Below are 21,434 nucleotides of genomic sequence, written 5' to 3'. Positions count from 1 at the left end.
ATGTGGAATTGCATATATTATATGCATTGATCAATATAAATAACCTACAAGTGTCCCTGAAAGAACAACTTTTCATTATTATTTTTCTAGATGCAAATTTATTTTTTTATTTCAAATTGCAATTTATTCGTGATTCCAAAAATCCACACAGAATAATTGAACATAGTTCATCATCGGCTTTTTTGTTGATTTGACTTTGTTAGATAATTCCAAAGCATTTGACGTGATGCATCGTACGGATTTGAATGCTGGTACATTTTCTAAGGTTTGGTGAAGCATTCACAATCATGCTTTTTTCATATCTCAATAAGAAGCCACAATTTGTTGAAATTGGCATCCCCACCATGGCAAGTGAAATCTGGAGTACCTCAGGAAAGTATCCTAGGTCCTTCATTATGTACCCTTCATCCTTTTGATTTCACTGATTTTTTGCAATTTTGCAAACATCACTTTGATGCAGACAATACACAGTTGTATATTCCATCCTGCTTTAGTATTATTTATGATCCGGAGTACCCTAGGAAAGTTCCTTAGGTCCTTCATTACGTACACCTTATACTTTGAGCTTCACTGATGTATTGCCATTTTGCGAACATTATTTTCATGCAGACAATACACAGTTGTATATTTCATGCAGCTTCAGTAATAATGATGATCTGGAGTATCTCAGGGAAGTATCTTAGGACCTTCATTATGTACACTTTATACTTTCGACTTCACTGATTTTTGCAATGGTGCAAACATCATTTATATGCAGACAATAGACAGTTTTATATTCCCTTCAGCTTCAGGATTGATAATGATCTTAATGCATTACTCAATACGACAGTACGATCTTTCGTTTCAAGAGACCAATTACTTGATGTTATACATATATTTACATATAAAATTATCCAATGAGAAATTAACTTCAAATCTGAATGTAAGAACGTTATGTGGCTTCTTTATCCCCTCACATTACACTCTGTGATCTAGTATATAGTCGTTACTTGGATAATATGAATTGCAAGTGTATATATACAGTGAAAACATGTTGCGGCGGACGTAGAAAACGACAAACATTGAAGATCGAAGAGATGTACTATTTGAACATAAATAATCGTCGCACTCTCCATAAGGCGTCTTTCTCATGAAATAATTATTTTTAAAATACCTTGCTATATATAATCCGTAAGCTTTATTCTAGCATTATTTGTAGGGATGAACTACGATGTCACTGTCATTTGAATCATCAGATACCCCGGCTGTCGGAAGACAATGTGTGTCGCCTCTGTTTCGATAATAATGAAACAGCAGAGCACATACTTTATGCCTGCCCCGCTGGGAACCGAATCAGGTTTTTAGAGTTCGGCAGAGCCGTACTCTTACCAAGTGACCTGAAGCTAATCAGCTTCATCAAGAAGCTTGGTTCATTTTATCGAGTGTGAATAGGCGTGAGCCACAATAAATCCTTGCGGGTTGCAGTGGAGGGTCGAATAGAGCCACTCACTTTAGACCCAATCTTACCTACTCTATCTGTATCTGCCTTCAATTTTCTTCATGTCTCCCCCTTTTCCTTCCTATTTCCTATCGTATTTCAATCGTTTGTGGACTCTGGCGAATGAAGAAAATGAAATTGCATTTCACTTCTGAACCAACAGCCGTTCATTGGTCCTGGTAAATTGATAAAAGTTTCGTTATTATTTCAAGTTGGAAAGTAAAAATTTGCAGAAAAGTCTATAAAAAATCTCATTTTCTCCACAAAATAACCTTATAATTTACATCATGAATTTAAGCTACGTCACGTCTGAATTTTCTGTAAACCTGTGTTTCAATTTTCCCAGGAGGCATTTTGATATGGTGCAGAACAAAGTCTATGCAGATCCTTATTTAGTAGGTATTGCCGCACTTAACGCAAACACCCAATTAGCCTTGTATATTTCATAAAATAAGGAAGAGCTTAAAAGCTGAAGCCGGTTTACATATCATAAATTTGGCGGTTTCACGTGGAAGCATCTGGACTGTTTTCCTCGGAAAATCTGAGTACAATGCAATGTATCATGCAGAATTAATGTTCCTTGCTGTGAGGGAATAATAAAGTCAGTAACACACGAGGTCTGTTGAAAAATTATAGTGCAATTCAATTTTTCTCGAAAAGTATAAATTTATTCATCACTATCTATTTTGTCCCCTCCAAAGTTGTCCCCCTCAGATGTAATATATTTGTGACAGTTTTTTCTTCAATCTTCAAAGCAGTTCCGACACGCACTTCCTGTATGTCCTTGTCCTTGAGCTCCTCAATCGTCGCAGTACGCCGTCCTTTTGTGGGTCTCTCCAATCTTGGTAACAGGAAAAGTCGCAAGTGGCCAAATCTGGTAAATACAATGGCTGAGGGGTGATTACAGGTCTTGGTTTGGTAAAAAAATTACGAACAAGCAATGACGAGTGAGCAGGTGAATAATCGTGATGCGAAAGCCATGAATTGTTTTTCCACAATACCGCACGTTTTCTTTGTATTGTTTTTTGCAAGCGGCGCATAGTTTTTAAATAATACTCCTTATTGGCAGTAGATATAGATATAAATATAGATACAGATATAGATACAAAAAATAGGGGCAAACCGCGGACACGTGTTTCTGGCTATTGGCCTCATCAGCGCGGTACAGCCAAGTGTAAAGATGGGCAACGCTTGTTTGCCGAAAGCAGGAAACAACACATTCCCACGGAGTCAACAACAGAAGCCAACCGCACATTTGTGGTTCCAGTTAAAAGACCTAGAATTCCTAGGCTACATCTAACATGACCACGTAGGCAGCTATAGCTAGCTGCGTGACATCCGGGTCCAGGATATAAATACAGATAGAGATTTTATCGAATGTGTATGATACAAATCAAGAATGAAATAATTCGTGGACACAACACTCAAAAAATAGGGGCAAACCGCGGACACGTGTTTCTGGCTATTCTAACTGGAACCACAAATGTGCGGTTGGCTTCTGTTGTTGACTCCGTGCGTATGTGTTGTTTCCTGCTTTCGGCAAACAAGTGTTGCCCATCTTTACACTTGGCTGCACCGCGCTGATGAGGCCAATAGCCAGAAACACGAATTATTTCATTCTTGATTTATATATATATATATATATATATATATATATATATATATATATATATATATATAGATGTGGATGTAGATGTAAATGTAGATGTAGATATAGATATAGTAATAGATATATTTTATTGGTCCTTTGAAATAACTTTTCCAAGTTATGGTCACGAAGTCACCAAGTCACGAAACAACTCATATAAGTAAAAAGAAACAAATTTGTCGCTTTAACAGATTCAAAACATAATAAATACACACATATATACATATACACACATATATTGCACACTTAAGAATTTGAACACATCAAAACGACTCTGTTTAAAAAAAATTGTGAGCTCATCAATATTGTATGGACTCATATCTAACATAAGCACCTTGATGTTATATTCAAAATCTTCCAACTTGGTACATCTTTCATATTCATCAGGTGATATATTATACAGCCTAAGGCCCATTATTCAATAAGATTTTTGACACTATGTTGTACGATTTCTTGGAATATGTAGATCATTGTTTATTCATGTATTGTAATGATGTACCGATTAATTTTTCATGAACTTTTCTAAATATTTGTGTATATACAATATCAATAGTTCAACGATAAATAAACCATAAACCGTAAGAATATTATACTCTCTGAATAATCTCCGACAGGAAGTTCTTGAAGATACGTTAACAATGTTTCTCATTATTCTTTTTTGTGTAATGAAAATAGCTTTCATAGTTACACCAAATCAAAATGCCATATATCAATCTTGACTGAATTTTACCAAAAAATAATAATATTGATGCTTGTTTATCCAGAACATTTCTCAAAACTCTAATTTGATAACACTTGCTATTCAGATATTTCATGAGATTTACGCAATGAGTGGTGAAAGAGAGATTAGAATCAATATCTATTCCTAAAAGTTTCACACATTTTGTTTGTTCTACTGATTTATTATTTATATTTATATCTATTTCGGTGGTACTATTACGATGACGATTTTGGAAAGAAATATTGAGTTTTACATGGGTTTAGGAATAAAGAATTGCTGGATAACCTGACATGTATCCTGTAGAATACACTCACGAAACAAAATTGTTGTGTCGTCAGCATATAAACAATAGAAGGCTTTTGGTGCAATCACAGGTAAATCATTAATATAAAGCACAAACAAAATCGGACCCAGAACAGAGCCCTGGGGTACTTCCGTTTCATTGGTGTCGATACAAACTGATTTTGTATGTTTTCTATTTTATGATTCATTTTGACACTTTGAGTACGACAGTGCCCTGTCACTGTCATTTGAATCATCATTCCTACTGTAGTCCAAACAACTGTTTGGTATCAACTTCGAAGGGTGAATAAATAGGACGCTGATAACAGATATTTTGTATCTTATATATTTTTCAGTGATTTCATAAAATGATACAACTAATTCCATTTCTAAATTGTCAAATGTAACAGTTTTTGTTGAATGAAAAGTCAATTATTTACCGTCCTCACTTATTTTGTGTAGCGATCATTACGGTAATTGAAGTTGAAACGAATCAACAAACTTTGCTCAAATGTGTAGATTGGGCTGAATATCAGTCAGATTTACAATACAAATATTTGTAGCAAGTCAAAACATAAAAATTTATAAATATGACGTCATATATACAAATAAAACTATCACAATTAATGCCTGTATAACAGAACAGTGTACATAAAATAATAAAAACAATCAATCAACTAATGTTGAATATGAAAACAATTGTTAGTCACTCAAAGTCACATGAATTATCTATGTTGTATAATATGTATTCATCTGTAGAATAAAAACAGTGATTAAAAAAATTATTTCAGTTTTTGCTTGAAAAGTTGTCTTATGTGACATGCTAACTTATTATAGAATTTCAAATTCAATGAATTATATTGTGAGGTGCTCAGTCTGAATCTCTCAGTTCTTATGAGATTTCCTGATCTTGTAGGATATTCATGTTGTTGCGATTGTTAAATGTATTTTGATTCATTTTTATGAATTTCAATCAATGTTTCATATACAAAAGCTGTAGGAAACGGCATGATTTTGAGATAAATAAAGAGTGGGCGACAATGATTTTTCAAGTTGGCATTAGATATTATTCGTATAACTCTTTTTTGCAATATATTTTTTTTTTGGAATGACAAGAATCCCCTCTCAACACTATGCCATATACCATGTGACTATGAGAGAGTCCGAAGTACGGAATTGACCGCTCTGATACCGGCGAATTCTTTCAGTCTACGAATCATAAATATTACACTTGATAATTTCTTGGCCAGTTTGTCAACATGACATGACCAGTTCAATCTGTCGTCTATATGAACCTCCAGTAGCTTAACACTTTCATCCGAGGTTATAAAAGTATTTGTGGAAATTATAAGTAATGCATTACTTCATTATTGAATCATAGTTTCCTAAATCTAATAGGATAATTGCATGATCTACACATTCATGTATAGAGTTATTGATTTTCAAATTGATTATTTCCTTCCTTTCTTTGGAAGATTCCCTCATTCTTTTTTTATCAAGATGGACTAGTAGAAAGCCAAAAACTTTCTTTTCCAAAAATTAGTCTCTCCTAAAAATATAAACCCTTCAATTCAAATATATTATTCATCTAATACTGATTATGTATCCGAGAATTTTATTAGAAAAACAGTGAATTTGGCAATGTGGGCATTCATTCAACATACTGAATATGGCTGTGAAATAATCCAACAAAGAATCGGAAACCTCTCATCATCGCCAGAATTTCTAACATTTACTGCGGCAGATTCACATTACCAGTTCCGCAAGTCCGTACAAAAGTTTTGTGCACAGAGTATCCCTGCTATTCCATTGGATACAAAGAAGTTGGAAAGTTTCAAACGCTTCCTCTGCTCTGCGCTACATTGAAAATATATTCATTTCTACGTACCTCAAATTATTAAAAGTCTATTGAACTGAAAATTAAAAGCCTTTTCATGCTTGTATTAGAAACGGTCCATTGAAATGCTGGGATTCTTTCAAAGTTGTTAAAATATTTCTCAAAAGAATATTGAACTTTCAATAGAACAGCTTTATGTGGAGAACATTCTGAAGGAGAAGAGAAAGGGTTTTTTATTTGCGCTCCTTAGTGAAGGATGTTCCTTTGAACCAGGGCGTTTATTAATACAACGTACACAGAAAAACAACAATTTTCCTCAAGCAAACTTAAATAATTACCAAATCTATAGTACAATATTTGTCTCAATTCAAGTATATCTCATGGCAGCAGCATAGTCAGAGACATTCTCGCTATACAGTCGAATTCTGTGGGACAAAAAAAGGAATGCAAAATATTAATTCTCAATTGCCTCCCATGCCATAAAATTAATGAATCAGTTATCTGGAGAGTACTTAGGTAGATGTTGGACGCTGCTTCTAACATTTTGATGTTTGAGTATTGAAGATGAAAGGCAGTCGTCTAAAAAAAAAAGAGAATATTCCGATATACATTGTGTCCGCAAATTATGGAATAAATTCTATATTTCCAAAACCAAAGGTCGTTTTACAAAAACCCGAAACACGTCGATTTTTAATTTCAATACTTGACAACAAAATTTTATCACACAGGGTGATCCATATTAATGTGATGACGTAATCTGTAATTTTTTTAAATGCAACACCCTGTATTGGGTGTCAGTTTTAGATAATCCGTAACGAGCTGATTCCGAAAAGGTATGATACTTGGGGTCTAACGGAAAGAATTTGAAAGATGTGCACTCAGAAAATAAATTTTATTGATATCTAATAAAAGTAGAAATTAATTATTTCATATTTATTTCTGATGATCAATTTAACAATGGGAAAGTAATCCAGTAATAAATACATGACTTTATTAAAAATGTTCGAACTGTAGTCCATATTGTATTTGACAGTAACCTAAACGTTGAATAAATTCTTATTGAACCTTGTTTATGGTTTCTTGAGAAATATTGTTTATTTCTGTTCGAATTCTCTCTTTTAATTCTTGAATATTTGCTGATTTCGTTTTATAAACAACTTTCTTCAGATTGCCCCACAAAGTAATCCAACGAATTTAAGTCTGGTGATCTCGCTAGCCATTCAATATGTCCACGTCTACCAATCCATCGGTTCGTAAACATTTGGTCGAGATACCTTCGAACCTCTGCAGCATAATGTGGAGGCTCACCATCCTATTGAAACCATAAATTATGATCAAAACTTACAGGATTAATTCTACTGGTGAATAAATTAATTAAAGTAGGTACAAGATATCCCCTTAAAAACTGAAGGTATGTTGGCCCGTCTGAAGTATCGTCGAAAAAGTAGGGTCCGATGATCCTGTTTCTTACAATGTCAGCCCATACATTTACTTTTTGCGGGTATTGTGAATGATGCTCACGCATCCAGTTGAGGTTTTCTTTGGCCCAGTATCTACAATTCTGACGGTTGACCACACCATTTGATGTTGAAGTGGCTTCATCAGAAAAAATTATATTTTTTACGAGGAGACGGTCTCGGTGACAGTTATCCATCATGGCTTCACAAAATTATATTCTTCTACCTGAATAATCCCCGTTTGATTCCTGTAGAAGATTTTAAAAGGTTGCCACTTTTCCAATTTTAATACTTTGTATACAGTTTTTTTACTGACATCGAAATCATGACTAACCTTACGGACAGAAGTGTGCACATCTTCTTCAAAAGCAAGTAGAATATGTAGTTTTGTATCATCATTTACAGAAGGACGACCTGATGTTCGTGCATTTTCAACTGTACCAGTTGTTCGAAATTTCTTTTCAATCTTACTTACTGCTGACTGCGTTATGCGTCTTTCTGGATATTTTTCATTGAGTAAGTTACACACTTCCATGTGAGTTCGCGATCTGTCTCCATAGCCAGTCATCATAAGTATTTCAATTCTTTGCATTACTACTTGAAATTAATTCGAAGCAATACTACAGAAAATTCACGAATTAATATAACAACTACTGTCCTATTTAACAGTTACTGAACGTCAAACGAAATGATGACATTCCGCAATAAAAAAAAACTAGCCGCCTAGTTTTTTGAAATTAATAAGAAATACTTGTTACCACGGTTACTGTCAACTACAGCAAAGACTACAGTTCGAACATTTAAAATGAAGTCATGTATTTATTACTGGATTATTTTCCCATTGTTGAATTGATCATTATAAAAAAATATAAATTGATTAATTAATTTCTACTTTCATTAGATATCAATGAAATTTATTTTCTAAGCGGACATCTTTTAATCCTGTCCGTTAGACACCAAGTATCATACCTTTTCGGAATCAGCTCGTTACGGACCATCTAAAAGTGACACCAAATACAGGGTGTTGCATTTAAAAAAATTACCGATGACGTCATCACATTAATATGGATTACCCTGTATAATGAAATGTTTTTGTAAAATGTAGAATATTGAAATTAAAATCAACGTGTTTCAGGTTTTTGGAAAATGACCTTTGATTTTGGAAATATCGAATTTATTCCATACTTTGCTTGATACCGAAATTCTCATTTGATCTGGGAATAATTTTAGACAGCAATGCTATTTATCGATTTTAATTGCAAGAGAAACATAATTTTATAAATATAACGTTTTACAAAAACCTATATAAACTGGTACACAAAATGACAATTCAAAGAATGAAATTTTGGGTTTCAATTAGGTACTTTTCGAAAAAACTTCGCAACTCCAAAATCTTAAACAATTTTGGTAAATGTGGACATACGCTATCTGTTATAAAAATGAGGAGAATTTAAATTTTCCTCGAAAACTATTCATTTATCATTTCGACCCCTTCTGCAGCGTTTTTTGGCATCCTCGAAGCAGGTATCATATGCATTTTTGGGTATGTCTTTGAGCTCTCGTAACGTATCGATTTGTATCTCCTTAATCGTCGCAAAACGCCGTCCTATCATGGGTATCTTCAATTTCGGAAACAGGAAAAAGTCACAGGGGGCGAATTCTGGTAAATACAGTGGCTGCTTGGCATGATAAAGGTGTTGTTTTTGAGCAAAAAGCAGTGAACACTGAACAGGTGCTTTATCCTGATACAAAAGACATGACTTGTTTCCCCACAATACTGGACATTTTTTTCATATAGCTTTCCACAGGCGGCGCATAACTTCAAGATAAAACTCCTCAACAATCATGTGGCAAGAACTCCTGATGCACTACTCCATAGAAATCGAAGGAAACAGTGAACAAAACATTGACGTTCGATCGTACTTGGCGTGCTCTTTTGGTTCTTGGCTTTCTTGGGCTCTTCAACTGGGACGATTGGACTTTTCTTTCGATGTCATAAACATATACCTATGATCGTTACCAGTTATGACCCTTTTGAGCAAATCTGGAACGCTGTTGAGGTTATTCAACAACTCCTGGATGATACTCATGATACGGTTTTCTGTTGAAAATTCAGAAATTTTGGAACGGCCTTCAGGGGGCGTCCATAAATTACGTGAGGTGTATAATGGGGGTAGGGGGTCGAGTCAAATCTCATCTAATCTTACGTTAGAGAGAGGGGGGTCCCGGCGAATATCACGTATTTTTTTTCTGATTGAAACAAAAAAAATTATACTATTTTGGTCCAGTTAATCCAGATTGTACATGCTTAAGATTGGCTAGATCAGAACGAAATTGAAGGAGCAGATGATTTTACTGAAAATCATATGGACATGTTGGTTCCAATAGTCTCTGTTGAGACCGCGCATGATTCTCCATGGACTGAATTAGAGTAGATATTCTTTTTTTAATCACAGTAGTTACGATTTGAGTATTCTATTGTTCATAATTAAACTCTCAGCAATATTGATTACTAGTCTTAACTAGTCGTAAATAAAAGCACGAAGCAATTTTTTTCTTTCTACAATAACCATCCAACGTGTTTATGTAAGAAACCCACATTTTGAAAAATATCACGTGAGATTGGGGGATGGCGGAGGGGGTTGAGTAAAATATCTCACGATATCTCACCAGGGGGAGGATAGAGGGACAGAAAATTAAAAAAAACACCTCACGTAATTTATGGACGCCCCTTCACTGCCACACATTTCATGTCCAAAACATGTTAAACAGCTGAAACTGTAAATATATATTCGAGACGAGTGTATCAACATGAAGAAATTAAAAAATCGCTAATGGAATGTACGGAGCACGCAAAATTCGAACATTAACCTTATTTTTTGAACAGTCCCGAGGTATTTTTACCTCAGCAACAAAGTTGTATTGAAGGAAAAGCCGTTTTCGTGGTAGAGAGAAACGTTGAGCGTAAACAAGCCTTTGATATTGGAGATTCCACGAGAACGCTTGAACATCAAAGAGTAATCAGTAACAGTTACACCAGTCAATCAAAGCGGTTGTTGAATATCACATGCATTCCAACATGATTATGCAAGTTTACTTCAAAGTCATTTCCATGAATATTATTTCATTCGAAATGATACTGTTTATGGAATCCCAGAATTCATGTAATAAATGATTATGGAGAGAACTATTAATCCTCTGCAAAATATAGTTTTATTCTATGCAAGACTTGGTGTATTTCATTAATTCAGACTTCCATTATCTAATTTGATATGAATTGATTTGAAATCCCTGAAACAATCTGTAAAAATTAAAAAGATTCACCGGAAAATAACTGACTGAAATCACAAATAAATAACATACAAGCAACAAACAAAAAATAATAAAAATTGAAATATTAATACAAGCTGAAAATTAAAAAATTAAAAATAGTATCAACAAGAAATGAAAAATTAAAAATCAAAAGTTACGTCACGACGTTTCGATTTTAGTATCCACAATCGTCTTCACAATCTGACTATTGATCATTCGAGTGCTTTAACCTATCCCCTCTTCCCTCCCCCCGCTTCATTGGTTTTAGCGGGAGATGACCGTTTGACAGGAGTTGGTCGTTTTTCTCTTGATTAGAGGTTTCCATATGTAACATATGGAAACCTCTCCTGCCCAACGGTCATCTCCCACCAAAACCAATGGAGCGGAAAGAGGGGATGGGTGAAAGCACTCGAATGACCTATAAATAGTCAGATCTCGGAGGAGTAAGTCCAGTTATCACCCGAAGACGATTGTGGATATTAACAATCGAAACGTTGTGACATAACTTGGTTTTCTTTCATTTTTTGTTTATGATATTTTTAATTTTTTCAATTTTTTCAGCTTTAATAATTCAATTTTTATTCGTTTGGTTATTGTTGTATGTTATTTCTTTGTAGTTTCAGTTTTTTGTTTATTAAAATTATTATTTACGGTTAATCTTTTTAATTTTTTTCAGGGTTATCAGATCAATTTACATTATATTAGACAATGGAAGTCCGAACAGATGAAATGAATTTAACCTCTAGCAATTGAATCCAACGTAAATCGCTACTTTCGCATAGGCACCGATCTCAAAGTGCCTTGAGGTGTTTTTGTTTTGCCCTTGAAAAATACAGAGTTTACCACGAACTCAAGACAAACTGGTAACTCAAATCATGGACTGATTCAACGTAAATGCTTCATTCTCGGTACTAGCTTGAATTTCGGAAAAGAGGTTGCTTTCATATCAACTGCAAGCTAAATAATGATCAGCAACTCACCAAGTAAGCAAACTGCCTCAACTGGTTCCAAATGACCTGGGCTAGATGCATTTTGTTGAGTACTAGTTTCCAAAATTGGATCACATTTGGAGAAATTATTTTATAAAGGGTCATCTTTTCACTTTGAAGTTTTCGGAAAAGATCTATCATACATGCTTTTGAGTAAACAGATTTTCCTTCACTCACATTTTGGATCAACGGATTGACAAAAAATTTCGACTACAACCGGTATATCAATACTAAGTTCACTCCATTTTTCATCAACAAAATTTTTCAAGTTGCTCAATTTCCATTTCAGTTGCTGGATATAAATGAATACTTTGATGAGCAGATGACATATAATTGATATTTTCAGTGTCCGGTTTGGATATGGTACTACTGACAGTTGAAAAATAATCACTGAAAAGGATGCATGTAGCAAAATTATCAGAAAGAATGTCATCACCTTCAGCATTGATATACATATAGCAAAAAGACAAGTGGTTGCCTTGAGAGACACCTAGGTTCATGCCATACATATATGTTAACCAAGAGCAGTCCAAGAACTGTTCCATGTGGAACACCATCAGTACCAATTTGTGAAAATTGCTCTCAGTTTGACTATTCGTTTTCTGATTGTTGAGTAGCTCGTAATTAACTGATGACATCATATAAATGTGTATCGTATCAAAGGCTTTAAATAAAAAACTGATCCAATATCGGCGTCAGCATATTGCAACATAACTCTTTTTATTCATTGGACTACCAAGCTGTTGTCGGTGTTTTTACAGGTTCAATAGCCACCGGCAGTTTTATTTCCATTCCATGGGATATGAAAACGCGATTAACTCGAATTTTTGGCACGCCTGACAATAAAAGTCGTTTGTTCGCAGCCATTGCCGCTGATGAAGTTTACGGCGTGTATACATTATGACCGCGGGAGATGTATACCAACCCATACACATTCCCCCACGTACATTCAATTAACTTTTTGTTCATTTAGGGTGATCGATTAGTTCGTTACATGAAAGGAAAATATTTTTCAGTGTCTGTTTTCTCTACATGTCTGTTTTTGCATTAACAATTGCAGTAATTGGTTATTCGTTATTGGTTATTTAAAAAAAGGTTGTTAATTTTGTCATTTATAAGGTTATTCAGAACCTCAAATGAACTCAAGGGCCTTCAAATAACTTTCCAATTCAATTCAGAAATCAGGAAACGTGAAATTTAGTGTCACTGAAGTATAATGAAATGAAGAATATGAAATTGATGAACTTTTTATAAAAAATCTCCATAACTGTTATGAAATTTTATGGCCACATTTTGAAAATTTGTTAACTACAAATGTCAATCACAAATGAATCTAATAGTGAAATTAAATTTATTGATTTATTTAGAGTATCATCTGTTTTTTTTTTTGGTTCACCTATGAAATATTTCATCTGAATTATCGTTAGGAATAGCGAACTATAATAATAACGTCATAATAATAACGTAAGACAGTCTAGAAAATTACCGACCAATATGCATCCCTCCCAGTTTTTCAAAATAATTCGAACTAGCAATGCCAAAGAGAATTATATACTTTATGAGTCAATGCAACTTATTTAGTAGGCTTCAACATAAATACTTACAGGGTAGGTCAACATAAACGGCCATATATTAATTTACACAAAATATAACGAACATGATGGAAGAAAATTTGATAGCTGTCGGGATATTTTCAGATCTATTCAAAGCATATGACTGCTTGAATCATCAATCAATGTTAATACAATTAGAAATTATATGGAATAAGAGGGTAATCGCTAAAGTGGGTTGAATCCCACCTGTCAGATCAGCTTCAATCCGTAGAAATAAAACGAAATAGAAGAGTCTATACATCCAAAACCCTTCCCACCGCCATGGGAATTCCGCAGGGAAGCATTGCCGGCCCTCTTGTTCATCATTTATTTGAACGACTTATGTAATTTGAACCTGTTACCGACTTTTTGCAATAAAAGTTTGTAATCTACTCTGAAATAATGCTGTTTATTACTATTATTATTATTATTTTGACCGAACTGAGTGCTTTATATTATATTGTTCTACGGATTGGTGCTGATGAGGCAATAAGGCAAGTCTCTCATACTGAAACATCGGATTTTTGCCATTGAGGATGACAGTGTTCCATGTAAGTGAAATTTGTCCTCTTTCATGTAATATATTTTGTAGCAATCCTGTGAATGATATCTGATTCAATTCCGTCACAAATGTTTGGAGTAAAAACTGAATAGAAAAGAGTGTTTTTGTGTTCATATGAAAGAAGTTGTTTTTCGAAAGTTTTTTTGTCTAATTGTTTGGAAAAGCTTTTTCCATCCAGTTTTCTTCCAGTTTCAAATTTCCAAATTTTTGATAAAACTTTTCGCAATTTGCATTGTTATCAGAGAGCTGATTATTTCACAAAGGGGAAAACATATCAAAAGACTTTCATTAATTGATACTTGATGGAAATCCATATTGAAAAACTAATCGATAGAGTTTATTGTATGATTTTCACTATAAGGGTTTTACAAAAACCGCGACACGTGTTTCGCTATACAATAGTTTTTTTCAAGCAGTTATGCTTGTAAGAATATATTTATTGGAATACACCATATGATATAAAACATATTACTAACATTATAGAAACTGTAAATGGGTATGAAAAATAAAAATGTAGATGATTTGAAAGGGTTATATTTTTAGGAGTGATTAATTTTTGGGAAAGAAAGTTTTTGGCTTTCTACTACTCCATCTGATACAAAAAAATGGATGAGAGAATCTTCCAAAGAAAGGAAGGAAGTAATCAATTTGAAAATTGAATAATCCATTTTTTTGTATCAGATGGAGTAGTAGAAAGCCAAAAACTTTCATTCCCAAAAAAAAAATGTAGATATAGTTCAATATTTAAAATTGAAAATTTATAATTTTTAGTTTGGAAAATGCCGACAGATTTATTGAAATAGGTAACTCTAATATACCACATGATATAAAACATATCATTAACATTATAGAAATAGTAAATAATCTTGAGAAATGAAAATGTAGATGTAGTTCAATATGAAAAATTCATAATTTCCAGATTGGAAAATCAAATTTATTTAAATAGGTAACTCTAATATACCATGTGATATGAAACATATAACTAACGTTATAGAAATTGAATATGATTATAAAAAATAAAAATGTAGATATAGTTCAATAATAAAAATAAAAAAATTAAAAAAATTATATTTTTTGATTGGAAAATTACGACCGACACACATATACTATTGAAAAATACATTACAATATAGGTGCAGCTCCAATACAATGATAAATAGAAGAAAATGACATATAAATACCATATTTATTGATATTATCTTGCTAAGTATTATTTTGCTAGCATTTTGGATGGATTCCAGTGAAAATTTTTCGAAAATATTTAATGATGGACTAGATTCAACAATGTTTGGCAATTTATTGTATGCATCAAATGCTTTGGAAAAAAAACAGATTCATGGCACTTCTGGAACATAGCAAGTCTCAGTTTGAATGATCAGTAATGTAAATCGAAATCTCCTCTTTTGCACTGCTTTGTCTCACTTGAACTCCAGACTCAACTCCATCAAACTTCATTATAGTACCATGTCAATAGTAAAACCTATCAAAGTCAGCTATTGATAGCTGAGTTATTCGCAATTATGAGAGACAACTTTGAGTCAAAGTAGAAATAATAATACAAGCTGAAAATTAAAAAATTAAAAATATTATCAACAAGAAATGGAGCACATCAACAACATAAGTCCTTCCATCACTTTCACAATGGGGAGGTAAGACCACAACGAATTGCCATTCTTAGACTTATTGATGAAGAGGACCGACGCTTAAGTGGCAAACATCTGTATAACGAAAACTCACTCACCAGGAACAGTTTCTGAATCAAGAATCCAACCACCATCATTCTACCAAAAAAAGAATCATCAAGACTCTAGTAGATCGTGCCTTCGGGCTCTATAATACGAAGGAAGGTTTCGAAAAAGAACTAGTCATCATCAAAAATGACCTTCAACGGAATGGTTACTCCAGAGCGATGGAAGAACATGCTTTAGTTAGAAGACAGCAAGAGCTCCACAAGGAAGAGAAACGCCACAACCAGTACTTGTACTTCCCTACATTAGAGGATTATCGGAAAGGATAAGAAGTATTGGGTCCAAATATAACAGATTGGACCCAATCTGTCTTATCCTTTCCGATAATCCTCTGATGTAGTAGTACTGTAGTAGTAGTACTGTAGTAGTAGTACTGGTTGTGGCAGCTTCTATTCCTTGTGGAGTTCTTGCTGTCTTCTAGCTGAGACCTGTTCTACCATCACTTTGGAGTAACCATTCCGTTGAAGGTAATTTTTGATGATGCTACAGGTAAAGATGTACATCTACAGCCGATGTCTTGGAATCTAAATGGAATGACGAGACAAGTGTGCTGTCGTCAGCAAAGAAATACATCGAATTCTCGTTTTTTCCAATGAATCCAATGAGGAAGCCATACACAAAAATGATCTGATAAGACATAGCACCGAAGTTTAGCCAGCATACGGTCAAACGCCTCAGAAATATCAAGCGCGACAGCTCTCGACTCTACGTTTCTCGATTTCATTATTAATACTTTGGATAAGCACAAGTCTATTTTCTGTTTCAAGTCACCAATATCTTCAAAAAACTGAAATGAATAAGTTCATTTGTGGAAAATTTCACAACAAAAATTCAACGTCTCTGCATTTCATCAATTAGTTTCAGATATTTTCTTTTCCAGCTCAGCTGATTATTTTCCACACTTTCGAAGATATTTTTACGGAAATATTTTTATAAGTGTTGTTTCTACATCATCGATGTAAGATCCTGAGAGCCAATTTTATCTTTGACTTGAGGAGTTGAAGATTGAGAAGAAAAAGTTTGAGGATCAAAAATTATATATCTTTTTCGATTTATGAATTAGTTGCCTACTCTTCGATCCTCATGGAAAGGTGAAAATATGAATCGAAAACAGAAAAATTCATGTTTATCCAGAAATCGGTTCCTTCGGGAAGACACTTTCATCAGATTTGGAAATAATTGATTCTCAGTCAATGATTTCATCAATAATTCTGCCCTAAATTATTTATTCTTGTACTTACTGATCTTTTAAGACCTAATACCAGGCACGCATTTAAATGATTATATTTCCCAATATTTTCAAATAAAACTAATCAGTTCAAAAACTAATTGGATATTTCCTCATTATTCTTTTCTCGTTCCAGGGCTTCATCTCACACAGACGTGCCGTAGAATCTGCGTTATAAGACAAACGGAAAAAAAGGAAATCCGTAAATCAGCACTCTTGAGGATAAATGCCTGCAATTATTCTCACTCCTTAATGAGGACATCAGCGAGCTCCAAAAGTCCACACTGGTGGGAGTGACTATTGCTGGGTATATTCGGTTTTCTTGCATACAGGGCGTGCCTGAAGGCTACGTTTTCTTAACCCTTTTATATATTGAAAGGAGTATATGTTTAGGAGAAATCAATTTTTGAGAAAGGAAGGTTTTGGCTTTCTAGAATGTCGTGGAATGCTTCGAAATGCTCCCCAACATTCTGAACTCAGACTAAGAAATGCGTTATTATCATAAAAGTTTAGGTTTTGTTGACAAAGCAGGCTTGAGAACGAAAACAATCTGAAACATTAACATAAAGGTCAAGAATCAAAACAAGTGTGCTCAAGCACACTTCAAAAAATCTATGCTGAAAGTTATGATAAAAAATTTCATGAGTTGCAGTTATAAGTTGCGAAGTCATCCGAAAGAAATTTCTCAATACTATAATAAGCTTTACATAGCAGAAGTTTTTAACTGTTTTTTCGAAACTGCTAGTACCATGTTAACTTTCTGATTGAAAAGGGGAGATATTTTTTGCTAGTATAAAGGATCGAATTTTCAATTTGTGCTGTTGACGGAATAGGAAGAGGAATATTGAAAGTGAGACGAGTGGCATAAATTTGAGTTGAGTTCGAGATGTTATTTTTGTGATTTTTGTGCATTAGGCAGACTGTTAAAGACACAGTAGACTGTTAAGATGGTATGAGTTAAAAAAAGGGGCTTACAGGAATCTTGGACTCTAGCTCTGGTAATGAATTGTGAAATCATGACTCATTGAGTTTTGACAGCTGCTCCCCCAGAAACAAACTCCGTACCGCAAATGGGATTCGAAAAGTGCAAAGTATGCTTTTCTAGCAGAGTCATAGTCCAAAGAGTTAAAGATAGACCTTATAACAACTCAAGGATGCAACTTATAACAACTCATTTTGCATAGTATACTACTATGCGTTCCAAATTTAAAATTGTTGTCTATATTGAGGCCTAAAAATGTGTTCTCTAGTTTATGATCAATGATGTGTCCTTCAAGAATTATATAGTCCAGGTTACATTTGAAGGACATTATATTAGTCTTTGATATATTGAAAGATAATAAATGGCATCACACCATTGTTTAACTTTGCCTATATCATGCTCTTCCCTAATTTTTAGTGTATCAGTGCTTTTTCCATGCCAAATTATAGACGTGTCATCAGCAAAACTTGTGAATTTGCCTTATGACAGATCATTTATATATAATAAACAGCAAAGGGCCTAGGACAGATCCTTGAGGTACTGTTCTAGAAGTTTCTAGAGTACAAAACTTCCAGCTATTATATCTTTGAAAGCACTTCCTCAAGATGAAAAAACTAATGCCATTTTTGTGTTTTTCGACAGTCCCGAATTTTTTCCCATCAGTAAGACGAACAATGCCTATTCCAGTGAGGCAAATATTGGGTATACACATGCTTAGAGCAATAGTCACTCTCATGAGTAATAAATGAGGAGATGTTCTGAAGATGGTTTTCGAAACTCATGAAATCGATAGACAGGTGTGAAAAATGACTATTCTACATTCTTGCTGCTGTTGGAGATCGGTGCGGAAAGGGAGTTACGCTTGCGGAATCTATACAGCGGTGAGTTTTCCGTTTTCATTGTTAACACATTTATTCTGACACTATTTCATGGTTTTCAATTGGCAACATTCGCGAGAGGATACACTCAAATTTTCTATATATTTTTGAAATACGTTTTCTTCAATCCTATTGATCAAATTATCAAAAACAATTCTCGGATCTGAGAAAAACTGTCAAAACTGAAATAAAAGCAGCATATTGTCACTTCACAAACTTAGCTGAAAATTATTTTTTATCTGACAGTTCGACTTTCTAGTCTTTCATACACAGTAAAAAAGGTCATTCGCATATACCGAGTATAATGAAACTTTCTCTAAAATCGATATTGTTACTGCTTCAAAAGAATTAAGGAATAAACACCGCAGGCGTTGACAATGTTCCTAGTCTTGTGATAAAGGACTGTGTCGACGTTCTCTCTAAACCTCTAATATGCATATTCAACTCAATTTTATCAACTTGTACTTTTTCTGAGCAGTGGGAAGCGGCTCGAATTTGTCCGATATTAAAAAAAAGCGACTCTAGCGATATCACAAACTACAGGGCAATTTCAATTTAATGTAACTTTTCTAAACTGAATTGAAGGGGTTATATTTTAAGGAGTGATTAATTTTTCGGAAAGACAGTTTTTGACTTTCTACTACTCCATCTGTTGTAGACGATTATTATTACACCAAAGATTGATTACATCTAATTCATTTCACTAGTTCGGACTTCCATTGTCTACTATATAAAATGATTTGAAATCCCTGAAACAAGTAAAAAAGAATAGTTGAAAATAACAATTATATTAAGCACCAATAAACCTGAAATGAAATGATAGTGAAATAACCTACAAGTAAAAATATAATAATTGAATAAATAAAAATTAAAGGAATGCAAAAAAGAAAATAATAAAAAATAAAAAAGTGTAGAGATTCCAAGTCGCGTTAGTTCACGACGTTTCGATTGTTCGATTGTTGGTATCTACAATCGTCTTCGGGTGATGACGATGATCACCCGAAACAACCCGAAACATTGTCAATCACCTTCAAACATCTAATTCATGTTGCACACGTTGGCAGTCAGTAATGTCGTCGATTTTATAATATAGTGGTCTGCATCTAGTAGGCTAGGAATATTCAAAGAGGTTGCCAAATCATAATCAAAAATTAGAAATAAAAAAGGTACAAGATTAGAACCCTGTGGCAGTCAGTAATGTCGTCGATTTTATAATATAGTCGCCTGCATGTAGTAGGCTAGGAATATTCAGAGACGTTGCCAAATCATAATCAAAAATTAGAAATAAAAAAGGTACAAGATTGGAACCCTGTGGTACCTCAGATGTAACTACGTGCATTTTGCACACGTATCTCGAAGAGATACGTGTGCAAAATGTTATGTACTCCCATATTCAAGGAGCTATTTCTCCCACTCAGCATGGTTTCATACAACAAATATCATGTATGACAAATCTTCCACGCTTGAATCAAAGTCTCTGTACGTACCTGGACAAGCAAAAACAAGTCGATGTTGTTTATTTAGACTTTCAAAACGCCTTCGATCAAATAGATCAATATACCAATGTACCAAGTGTGGCTTCTGTGAGACAAACAGTGCGATCCTCAACGTCTTATGCCATATGGGCAAGTGACATTTCCGCTCCACATTACAGCCAGTTGAAGAACACTAGCTTTCTCAGCTGGACTACAGCCTCCGTTCTTGTTGAACTGTATATCTGCCTTTTCTAGGAAAAATAGTAGGGGTTTCAATTAAGCACAACAAAGTGAGACAACATCAAAGATGATTGTCAATTAGTATTCCCAAGTCGATCCCTAACACTCCTCTCTTGTACCGTCTCCTGATTGGTCAGTTTCCATTTTAAATAAATTTGCAATCCACCTGTTCAAATATGGTCAGATTTCGCGGCAACAAAGCTAATTACAAAAACTCGTAGCTTGAATTTTCGCGTTTCCAGTATTATAACTCATCAACAGGATATGCACACATTTTGCACATTTTGCACACGTATCTCTTCGAGATACGTGTGCAAAATGTTATGTACTCCCATATCCAAAAAGTTATTTCTCCCACTCAGCATGGTTTCGTACAACAAATATCATGTATGACAAATCTTGCATGCTTGAATCAAAGTCTCTGTATGTACCTGGACAAGCAAAAACAAGTCGATGTTGTTTATTTAGACTTTCAAAACGCCTTCGATCAAATAGATCAATATACCAATGTACCAAGTGTGGCTTCTGTGAGACAAACAGTGCGATCCTCAACGTCTAATGCCATATGGGCAAGTGACATTTCCGCTCCACATTACAGCCAGTTGGAGAACACTAGCTTTCTCAGCTGGACTACAGCCTCCGTTCTTGTTGAACTGTATATCTGCCTTTTCTAGGAAAAAGAGTAGGGGTTTCAATCAAGCACAACAAAGTGAGACAACATCAAAGATGATTGTCAATTAGTATTCCCAAGTCGATCCCTAACACTCCTCTCTTGATAGATAAATATACTTTATTGTCCAAGAATAAATTCTCATTGACAAAGTGTGATGAAAATATAAATATATGTGTATATATATACATATAAAAATATAAATAAATAAAACAGCAAATTAAAAAGTATGCAAAACATATTTGTCAAAACAAAACAAACCTTGCATTTTCATTATAAATGCAATTGTATCACAATTCAATTTACACATACACATATTAATGTGGAATAAAACAAG

General features: G+C 34.1%; 1 protein-coding gene across 1 annotated transcript in view; it reads left to right on the top strand.

The window, feature by feature from the left end:
* Positions 1 to 21,434, top strand: part of LOC111515154 (uncharacterized) — a 134,850-nt gene that overhangs the window by 4,355 nt on the left and 109,061 nt on the right. Inside the window, exons 2-3 of the mRNA XM_074176525.1 lie at positions 16,989 to 17,159; positions 18,477 to 18,715. Of these exons, the coding sequence (XP_074032626.1) occupies positions 18,641 to 18,715 (75 nt within the window). The 5' untranslated portion in view covers positions 16,989 to 17,159; positions 18,477 to 18,640. The remainder of the gene's footprint in view (positions 1 to 16,988; positions 17,160 to 18,476; positions 18,716 to 21,434) is intronic.

Source organism: Leptinotarsa decemlineata, unplaced genomic scaffold, assembly GCF_025532065.1.
Source record: "Leptinotarsa decemlineata unplaced genomic scaffold, Ldec_3_MD MMD2_tig00001719_RagTag_RagTag, whole genome shotgun sequence".
NCBI lineage: Eukaryota > Metazoa > Arthropoda > Insecta > Coleoptera > Chrysomelidae > Leptinotarsa > Leptinotarsa decemlineata.
The sequence above is the reverse complement of the archived record's forward strand: the minus strand, read 5'-3'. Positions and strand labels throughout refer to the sequence as shown.